This window comes from Habropoda laboriosa, unplaced genomic scaffold, assembly GCF_001263275.1.
Source record: "Habropoda laboriosa isolate 0110345459 unplaced genomic scaffold, ASM126327v1 scaffold134, whole genome shotgun sequence".
Taxonomy (NCBI): Eukaryota; Metazoa; Arthropoda; class Insecta; order Hymenoptera; family Apidae; genus Habropoda; species Habropoda laboriosa.
In genome coordinates, this window is record NW_017100266.1 from 1,432,821 (window position 1) to 1,443,087 (window position 10,267).

The 10,267-nt window shown below is 31.9% G+C and overlaps 2 protein-coding genes across 2 annotated transcripts in view; one reads left to right on the forward strand and one right to left on the reverse strand.

The window, feature by feature from the left end:
- The window catches only part of LOC108573353 (intraflagellar transport protein 81 homolog), a 3,265-nt gene extending 1,947 nt beyond the window's left edge, over window positions 1-1,318 (forward strand). Inside the window, exons 8-13 of the mRNA XM_017935765.1 lie at window positions 31-348; window positions 410-560; window positions 622-770; window positions 838-918; window positions 979-1,142; window positions 1,222-1,318. Of these exons, the coding sequence (XP_017791254.1) occupies window positions 31-348; window positions 410-560; window positions 622-770; window positions 838-918; window positions 979-1,142; window positions 1,222-1,318 (960 nt within the window). The remainder of the gene's footprint in view (window positions 1-30; window positions 349-409; window positions 561-621; window positions 771-837; window positions 919-978; window positions 1,143-1,221) is intronic.
- Window positions 1,319-3,046: 1,728 nt separating this feature from the next.
- On the reverse strand, window positions 3,047-9,662 carry LOC108573327 (lysoplasmalogenase-like protein TMEM86A). Its single transcript, XM_017935735.1, has 6 exons — window positions 9,547-9,662; window positions 7,628-7,791; window positions 6,291-6,484; window positions 3,648-3,763; window positions 3,258-3,368; window positions 3,047-3,175 (listed from the first exon to the last, which is right to left on the reverse strand). Exons 1-6 carry the CDS (start codon window positions 9,565-9,567, stop codon window positions 3,047-3,049), a joined length of 735 nt encoding a protein of 244 aa, XP_017791224.1. The 5' UTR covers window positions 9,568-9,662.
- Window positions 9,663-10,267: the final 605 nt, after the last annotated feature.

Sequence of the window (10,267 nt, forward strand, 5' to 3'; positions counted from 1 at the left end):
TATATATTCTTGTTTATGAAATTTCTTTAGATCTCTAAGAGTAATATTGATAAAATCGAACCGTTCAGACAGCAAGCAGCTGCTGTGGCGAATATCAAGAGAAATGTGCTGGAAAAATTGGAAAAGTCGGAGAATTCTTTGCAAGAATTGCTGTTAAAACTGAAAGTGAAACAAGAATTATCAAAATTGGTAGTAGAGGATGTGATTCCTAAGGGGGAGGAATTGAAGAAGTACATAAATCGTTTAAAAACTAGAGGTACACTCTATAAACATTGTAAAGCTGAATTGGCATGGCTTAATGCAGAGAACAGTGTGCTTCATCGAACGACCGCCATTTTGGAAGATCAGGTACTCTTAAAAATGCAATTTGGGTCATTTATAGATTGGAAATAACGTTTATTGCGGTTAGTTTAATCAGTGTAACCAGGCACGAGAGATATTAAAGACTGTGAAGAAGAATACTTCGGATAATTTCTCGGCGGAAAATGCATCTTCGATCAATCTTCAATTATGTCGAGATATATCTACTTTTCGAACGAGATTGATCCCATTAATAAATGGTATAAACATATATCGTAATCAAATATAGTGGTAAGTACAGAATAATTTTAAACATTTTAGAAATTCAAATGTTGAGAGAGAAGCACCGTGAATTCGAAAGTGAGCAGGAAAAAGCAAAAAAAGTGCAGATTGAAGTAGAATCTAGCATGAGTGTCTCTATTAACGATTTGCAGTCTGAACTTGAGGACAGAAAAGCAAAACTAGTAAAGGTGATTTGTTTTATAATTCTATGTTGTCAATCGTTTGTATTAATTTCTTATTTAACATATTTAACAGGAAACTGAAGGAAAGGAGAAGCTAGAGAAATCTATAACTAAAATGAAGACTATGGAAGAGAGAATAAAACGTGATAAGGAGGTTAGTTAAATTTTTCTTTCGTGCTTTTGATGTATGTATAATTAATGTGTTATTATATAGGATCCTTCAGTATCTGACCCCGGAAAAAGCATCAAAGAAGAATTAAATTCTACTATCCAAGCTGAAGAAGCCAAGATTAAAAGTTTGATGCTGGAAAAGGAGCATTTAAAGGATACTGTCATATCAAAGGAAAAGCAAATGCAAATGTGGAACGATGTATTATCGTGAGTAAAAGCAACATAATGTATTGCACTTTTATCATTTTGAAAAAAAAGGAGGAAAAGAATAAATAAATTTTTTTAGAGTGTTTGAACGTAAAATGAAATGTGCAGAAGAAAACAAACAGTCCAATGGCATAGTTGTACGACGAGGAGGAGCAGAAACCTTGGTTTTACAATAGTAAATGTTTAGAGAAAGATGTAGTCTTTTTCAGTTAAGAAAACTTTAATTGTGTATAAAATACAATTTAATTCTACATGTTCCTGTGACTAATTTAGTAATCAAATTAAAACTATCTGTATATTCATAATAGAATTATAAAATATATAATTTGCAATTGCAACAGTTTTAATGTTAGTTTGTTCTCTAGAGACTAGCAATTTTTTTTTGTTTATTAAATTCAAGAAGAGAGATCCAGAGAATATCACATTTCTACAAATATTCTGTTTCCTGAAATATATGCATGCAAATTGTATCTTGCAAGTCCATATTATGCCTATGGCTTTTTTTTTTTTTTTTTTTTTTAAATATGTGTATTAAAGAGCTGAATCACATCAAATAATTCTGACATCTCTTTTCATTTCCAACAGGAAAACCTTTTAGTTCAATAGTCAATCGTTAATATTTTTGTCTGTCAAATTCATTTTTATCCAGCTCCAATTTTATTCTTTTTATAGTTTAAACATGACGAGTTCAATTAATTTCAAGTGATATGTTATCGAAATCTACATATATATGAAGTGTAGTCGTCTATAAGAGTCGATTAACATTATCATTTCTATAAATTACAAAATACACGTTCCAAAGGAAAGCTCATTGATATTTTCCTCCAAGTTAATAGAAAAAGTAGTCTCTACGAAAAAATATTTTAGTTGTTCAGTATTTCACTTGGTGCCTATTGTACAGTTATAAAATAGAATAAATGCAATACTATTGTCTAATACCTATTATTGTTATCGGTAAATGCAATATTAAAATAATATATACGGTCTATCATACCTCTCTCTAAGTAAATATTCTGGATTATTATCTATCTATCTATCTATCTATCTATCTATACACGCGCGCGCGTGTGTGTGTGTGTATATATAAAAACATTTGTGAAAAATTGTTTAAATGATTAAATATTTTTTTTTTAATTCCTCAATATTGTTTAACTCAAGAAACAGTATCAAGCACCTAGAATTTGTTCTATCTGTACAAATTTGACGAATACTAAACACATTTACACGCTACTGTACAAAAAAATGCGTTTTGGTTCGTACCATGCGTCGTGAGATAATACACGAGCTAATACATGCGACATATTTGCAAAACACTATACCTCGAGGAATTTAAAAAATGTTTGAAAATACTGAAATCTCCTATTTTTACTTGTAATTCACGTTTATTGATCCTGATGGTTCGACAAACGTGAAAATAATCGTAAATAACATCCTTTGAACACATAGTAGTGTGTCGACGTCGAGAAAAATTTCTACCGTTGCAAAAAACATTTCGATCGACATTGAATATTATCTTGTGTTCATTTTTCATTAATCACAGCATTTCAATCAACGCTCTGGTTAAATACGACGCAATAAATATCAACTAGAATGATAAACCATCCCCATAGTCAGGTAAAAATTGTTGCCTTAGGAAAGTGGCAGTGTTCATGACTTTAGTTTTACGATTACCATGAATCACTCTCGAAGAGGTGCATTAAATCTAGTTAGAAAGAACAATTACGCTACATCTCCGCTATGCGATATACTGCTCCAAATAAAACAAACATGCGTATCTATATTTTGAAGATTATCAATACCATACAATTAAAACTTTAAAAATGTTTCTTTCAAAATTATTTTGAGCAGTATATCGTATATCGATTCGTATTTACAGTCTACAAGTAGAAGACGAAATTATTCCCTTAACCCTTTACCAGGGCTGCATCATTTTTATCGTTGCTAACGTTGTTATTATTGTTACTATTCTTGGAGCCCACTGCGCTCAAAGCTATTCCCAGTTGAGCTGCGTAATACGTTAACATTATAGATACCTAAGGATCAAAATTCATAGGTTAATATGAAAAATTAACTGAAAAGTTTTTAATAAATAGATATTAGAAAATCCACCAGTACCTGAGAGTAAGGTAACGGAGTATGGAAATAGTGAAAACCAAGCAGGGTATCAGATATGACGAAACATATACTACCGATACAACTGCATAATTTAGTCCACGTCCATAACTCCTGGTGAAGAAATAATTTATTCAATAGATTTTGCATAATGGATGTGAAAGTGGTGGTGTTTCCTATCATAATGTTCTATAATATCAATATCTCTTTAATGATACATTTCTATTTCCATTCTCTTTTTTCATATGGTCTAGGTGTAGATCATCGCCTACCCTTTCTGTTTACACATGGCTTAAGGAATTTGTCGTATATTTCAAAGTTTGTTAAATAAATGACCCATGAAGTCTGAAGATTGGAAAACATCAGATATATATATAATATAATTATGCATACTTTGTAAAATTGTACTCTTGAAATGGCCCTCCATGCCATGGTGGTCAATAATACAGTGTAAATTGGCACTCCAATAACCAGGATGCCATTTAAACCAGGCATCAGAGTGTATATGACTGTAAAATACAATTTTTATTGTCTCTAATAATTTGCGTATACAGGGTGTTCCGTAACTGGTGGTACAAGCGAGCAGGGGATGATTCTACGTGAAAATTTAAATCTACGTAAAATTTTTTCATAATAAGCTTTATTTTCTAAACGATTTATTTAATAAACGATATTAATTTCATGAAAAGTATTGATAATACATATATTAACGATTTCCTTAATTTCAGTTTACATTACGAATCGAATTGTTGAAAGTAACGTCTATTAACGCATACAAATCTTTGCTTTTTAAATCGAAGAGTTATGGATTGATGATACGATATTTTGACACTTCAATTCTGTGAAATCCTGTACCATTCTTTCTTTTAGCTGCAGATTTACACTATCCTCTGCGTAGACTATTTCTTTGCGAAATGTGACATTACCACTGTTTATCAACGTAAAAATATGAGCAGAAGTAACAGTTTGTAGCGAATATTTAAATTTAATTTTCTCAGAAATAAAGCTTCGTATGAAAAAATTTTATTCTACATTTTCGATTCAGTTTTTCACGTAGAATCACCCCCTGCTCGCTTGTACCACCAGTTACGGGACACCCTGTATAATACAGTGTCGAGGCACCTAAAACAGGTCACCTGAATATCTCCGCTGTTATTGGTTATAGAAAAAAATGTGTCAGATCAAACTTGCTTGGTGTCGAAGGGCACATAATTTGATGTAAATAGTATTTTGATAAGTAGAGGCGTAGAAGTCACATGAAAATTGATTTGGAGTTTTTAAATGGAATGATATATTTTTTTATATACCATCTAGTACAGCGTTTTAAGATGCGTACAATGACCTATGGCTCAACATCATTCAAGGTCTTAAAACGCTGTACTAGACAGTACATAAAAAAATTTATCATTCCATTTAAAAACTCCAAGTCGACCTTCATATGACCTATACGCCTACACCTATCAAAATACTATTTACATCAAACTATGTATCCCTCGACACCATGCAAGTTTGGTCTGACACATTTTTTTCTATAACCAATAACAGCCGAGATATTCAGGTGACCTGTTTTAGGTGCCTCACCCTGTATACAGGGTGGATCACTCAGCTAAATGGGATCACCTAAATATCTGCCTTATTTATTGTTGTATGAAAAAACTTCTCAGAACAAAATTACACTATTTCAGGGGACACATGTAATCGTGGAAACGGTTTTTTCTCAAGTTCATTTTCTTACGAAATTTCAAGGTCATCGTTATTTTTTTAAATGGAATCCTATATCTCGAAATTGAATGAAGGGGATGGTATGGTTATTGAGGTCGTTGAATTTGTTTTTTCACTCTCTACAAGGATATCGAAAATAAAATATAGGGTTCCGTTTAAAAAAATAACGATGACTTGAAATCTCGTAAAAATATGACCTTGAAAAAAAAAACCTTTTCCATAATTACATGTATCCTCTAAAATAGTGTAACTTTATCTTGAGAAGTTTTTTCACACAACAACAAATAAGGCAGATTTTAGGTGGTCCCATTTAGCAGAACCACCCTGTATAGAGGGTGTATCACGTAACTGTCGCTATGATTTTTCAGGTACTTCCGTTAATCCAACAAAAGTGTTTCGAATAAAAATTAATTAGCATTCAATTAACTCAAATTGCAATATGAGAAATTTCCAAAAAATTGTTTTTTCGATAAAAAATCAAGGTCACCTTAACTTTTTTAAATTACATTACATATTTTTGACTTCATACGAATTCAACGACTTAGTACACTATGACCTTGAAATTACCCGGAATCTTGAAATGTCGGCTTAATCAAGGGCAATGTTATCGTTAATAATTATTTCATTTCGACCAAATTATACGTTTCAAAATGGTGAACGTTAATAAGAAAAATGTTATTCATAAGCACATTACAAAAGGAACATAAACAGCGTACAGAAATAAACATACCTTATGTAGTATTGCAGTATCTTTGTGCGTTCAATTATAATAAATGCTTGAATTGTTATAAAGTTGTTTATTATTTCGGTATTACTTTAGTACGCATTAGCCAGTTATGCTATGACACAGCATGTCAAGAAATTTGTTGTGACAGCGTTATAGCAGCAACCAATACGAATTTGCTGCATCGTTCGGAATTGTGCTTGCAAAACTATGGGCTATAATTCGAGCATTTATTATAATTGAACGCACAAAGGTACTGCAATACTACACAAGGTATATTTACTTCTGTACGCTGTTTATGCTCCTTTTCTAATGTACGTATGATTAACATTTTTATTATTGAAGCTCACCATTTTGAAATGTGTAATTTGATCGAAATAAAATAATTTTTAACGAATTTTTAAATTTTGCATCGATTGATAATTATTACGATCATAATTTAATTTATCAATATTTATTTTCAATAACGTATATTTACAATCATAAATTCTCAAGTCGATTGTAAATATACGTTATTGAATAAATTTTATTTCTAATTAAAAAAATGGATAAACTTTGACTGATGTAATTTTAAATTTTATGATATTTACCTAGCGAACACATTGCGTATAGAATTGTACCTAGCATTATATTAAGCGGTATAAAACCGAACGCACTGATGTACATGATTTGGGCTAGGGCGAACATGCACATCCCTGGCGTGAAGCAGTTGGGCCAAACCAATAGCGCATCTCCGATGCAACTGAATATCAAACCCGTCAATATTCGCCTGGAGAAGGTGTATCTGAAAAAAATACAATAAATTGCGAGCATCTGTCTTCAAACGTCACCAGACATAAAATATATAGTAACTTTAATTTTAACGATACAAATGTAGCGATAATGCAATGACAAATTTTGTAAATGACATCATATATTTTTCTTTTTTAAAAATTAAGCGTATTGTGTTAAATATCACACAATATATATCGAGAAATATCAATATTATTTACCAAAAACGTCGTTTCCATTATGGCGACAAAGATGGGTATATTTATTCGAAATAAAAATCAAACAATACAATACAAATATTTGTTAAATACTAAAGTCGTGAATATTTTAATCGAATGACTGATAGAACGCGAAAATTTCAAGTAAAGATAATGTCCAACTCCGACGGTGTAAGATCTTGAGCAACAGGAGAACAGAATCGATGAAGTAGTATATTCTAGCTTACACTTACATTTTCAGGTAACTTTTTCAGTATCAACATTTATTCGATTAACTTTCAGAGCCACTGTATATTTTAAGTAACGAAAAGTATCTTTGTTGAACATTATTCTGGTGTGACAATGAAACCTTTCAGGCTCGATTACTTCTACGTAGAAACAAGAACAAATCGTCGGTAAGCATCACGAGGTCGATAGTGAATATACGTTTAACGAATCGATCTACTTCCTTTGTTCCACCGAAATGTGCTCTCGACAATACCGATCGAGAATTTCACGCGATCTGTGGAATGCGGAGATCGTTAAGAGAAAAAAAGATAAATTGGCGGGAAGTTGAAATGTGCGTTACCGATTAGGGAAAAAAGCGACCTGAAAATAAGCTTGTAAGCGAGGTCACATGGTAAATGGCTGGCTGGCACCTACAAGTAGCCACGGAAATGTAACATAAACTCGATTAACTCGTTTCTTCCGCTCGTCAGAAGTGTCATTTTATGCAACATGGAAGTCAATAAATTACCGTCGGTTGATTATCCGCATGTTTTATGACCAAAACATTTGGAGCGCTGATAATGTAAATTTTTGTCGGTTAGATTTGGAATTTTTTAACTGTTTTCCTCGTTACATTCAATGCCTTTAGATTCATTTTTTGGGATACGGTTGCAAGACGAAGGCTTGTGAAACGAAAGGATTGGCACATGCAAAATTCATTTTGCACTTACTCCTGCGATAAACTAATTCCGTGTAGGAGAACAAAGACGATTAGACTTATAATTGGTAAACACTTGAAACATGCTGTCAACAAGGAAGGTTGCTCGGCCAGTAATATAAAATATACGGATACGCTTTTAAAGAATGGGACTAGCTTTGGGCCGACACCTTTTAACTGGAACAGACAAAACATGAAATTGGAATCGAACAACGGCCGTGAACGTGTGACTAACACCGCCTTAAAGGGGCAGCTCTGTAATTGGCAATATTTCAAGAATTTTTTTCTAGTACAGTATTAGACAAAATTTGACAGCTTATTTTGTCTATTAAGCTACACTTATACCACAAACGAATGTTTTTTAATTAATGCCATGTACGCGGGGTAATTAAAATATTATAATGGTTTGTAAAATTTGCTACTCAATTGAGTTACGAAAATTAAAAAATTGTCCATATATGAAGCACGGAAATTAAACAATTTTTATAACTATCACTGGGCGATTAAAAAAATGTAACACTGTGCTCTTTAATCGTGCATAATAGTCTTAGTTTTTCGAGCTTTATAAAAAATCTTTGAAAGCCTTATTCTACATGCTTAAAACATTTTTTTAGCGAAACGACAAAATTCTAGGTCTTTTTTTTATCCCGAGATACCAAGCTACCCCTTCAACTAAGACGTTAATGCTAATGGTATTTTTATATGAGTTTAATGGTTTCTTTTTTCTACCATTGAAAAAGTATCAATAAATAAAGTATTAAGAAAGAGTATTAATCTTGTTAATAATGCAAAGTAATTCGTGTGCATATAGTACACATTTGTTATTTTAAAAAAGCAGATTGCACAGAAAAAAATGATAAATAAGAGTTGATAATTTTTCAGGATTTTTATTTTGCAATGAAACACTAAGAAGGCTGGTTGAATCAAAAGGAAAGTAAACAAACACAAAAGAGATAAGATAATAGAAAACAATGTATTATCAGAACATTAAAACACAATGGTTTGGTTAATCAATGTTCCATATCCTTTTGCAATCACAATATTTGTCTTAACTTAAAAGTCCATAGAAGATAAGTAGTTCAAGGGATATTTCTATGCATATAAACTGCATGTCATACACAAACAAGCTTCAACAATAAAACTTTCACAAACAATATAAGCAAAATGTGGTACTGAAAATAATTAATCCTCAAGAACTGATTTTATTCTTTATATCAAATGAAAACACATTTCAATAAAACTCTCTCTCTCTCTCTCTCTCTCTCTCTCTCTCTCTCTCTTTCTCTCTCTCTCTCTCTGCGCGTGTGTGTGTGTGTGTATAGTGTTAAATGATCAATTAAATAACCATTAGAAGATTACAGCACTCTGTCAAGAGTGTTCAATGAGAATTAAATGCTCATATCAATAGAGGCAAAGTTAATTCACAGTTGTAACACAATCAATACGTACTTGGTCGCTAATTGTATACTGTATATCTGAATTGCGTAAAGCGGTTAATAGCTTAAAACGTTGATTTTATAGCTGAAAACGGACACAATGTTTAGTTCAGAAAATTTTTTCTATATTTTTGTCCTCAGTCAGCATGAATGCGTACAACAGCGTATGCAATACTGCTAACATTAGTTATTAATAGTTCATAAACAAAAAGGGAAAGTCAGCAGAACGTGATGCATAAAAAAAAAGACAGCGCTCGTTCAAAACAAAGAAAACAGCTGTTTGACATGACGTTGGTTCTTGACGTTTATACATTTTGTTTCTATAAAGTGAAAGAAAATAATATCATTCCACTGCTTTGTTCTGACAATAGAAAAATAACAAAGGCATACCAGAGTTGTCAATACGTATATAATAAAGGAAATGTAGAAAATTCAAGAAGGATGAACGAAAAGGTTCACGGGAATAGACAGATCGATAATAAAGAATATTGCTCACCACTTGTGCAGGCGATGACATCTTAGGATTAATCCGTAATTTCGATCTGAATAATAACGTGCATCTACGTACACGATATTTTATGCTGCACTGTCAATTGCTACACAATTATCACTGTGGCCTGCTCCCCCGACACTGCATTATTTCTCAACGCGTGAACAATGCTGTTTCCTATTGGTCAATATCGCGACATTCGTTTACATTGACCAATAAACGTAGAATACTTTCCTTTCCATGTTATACTCAAAGTTCAATTTCTTTTGTCTGTTTTTGTGATAATACTTGAAAATTTAATATGCAAACACTTATATTTCTTCATGTCGACAAATTTTGATTTAAATTTTTTATTTTCCCGCGTGAATCTGTATTAGTGATATGTGGTTAGGTTTCTAGGTTCTTTATTGTATTTCGTGATTAAGTGGAACTGCTAAATGAGTCTCTTTCACTATGAATCGTAAGATTCTTTCTTTAATTAACTTCTTATGTTAATGTTTAAGTATTGTTGCCTAAATTTCATTACTGTGATTTTTAATGAATTAAACGAAGTACATATATTAAGTTTTAAAAATCAATGGTCTTAAAGTTTCTTTATAATTTGAAATATATCGTATCGATCGAGATGGCGCGAAACTCGAATTTCTTGTTTTAAAAGTTTCGATTTGTATATCGACGTTTTGTTCGAAATAAAAGGTGATGTCTTTTATTTATTTTTTTCAATTTC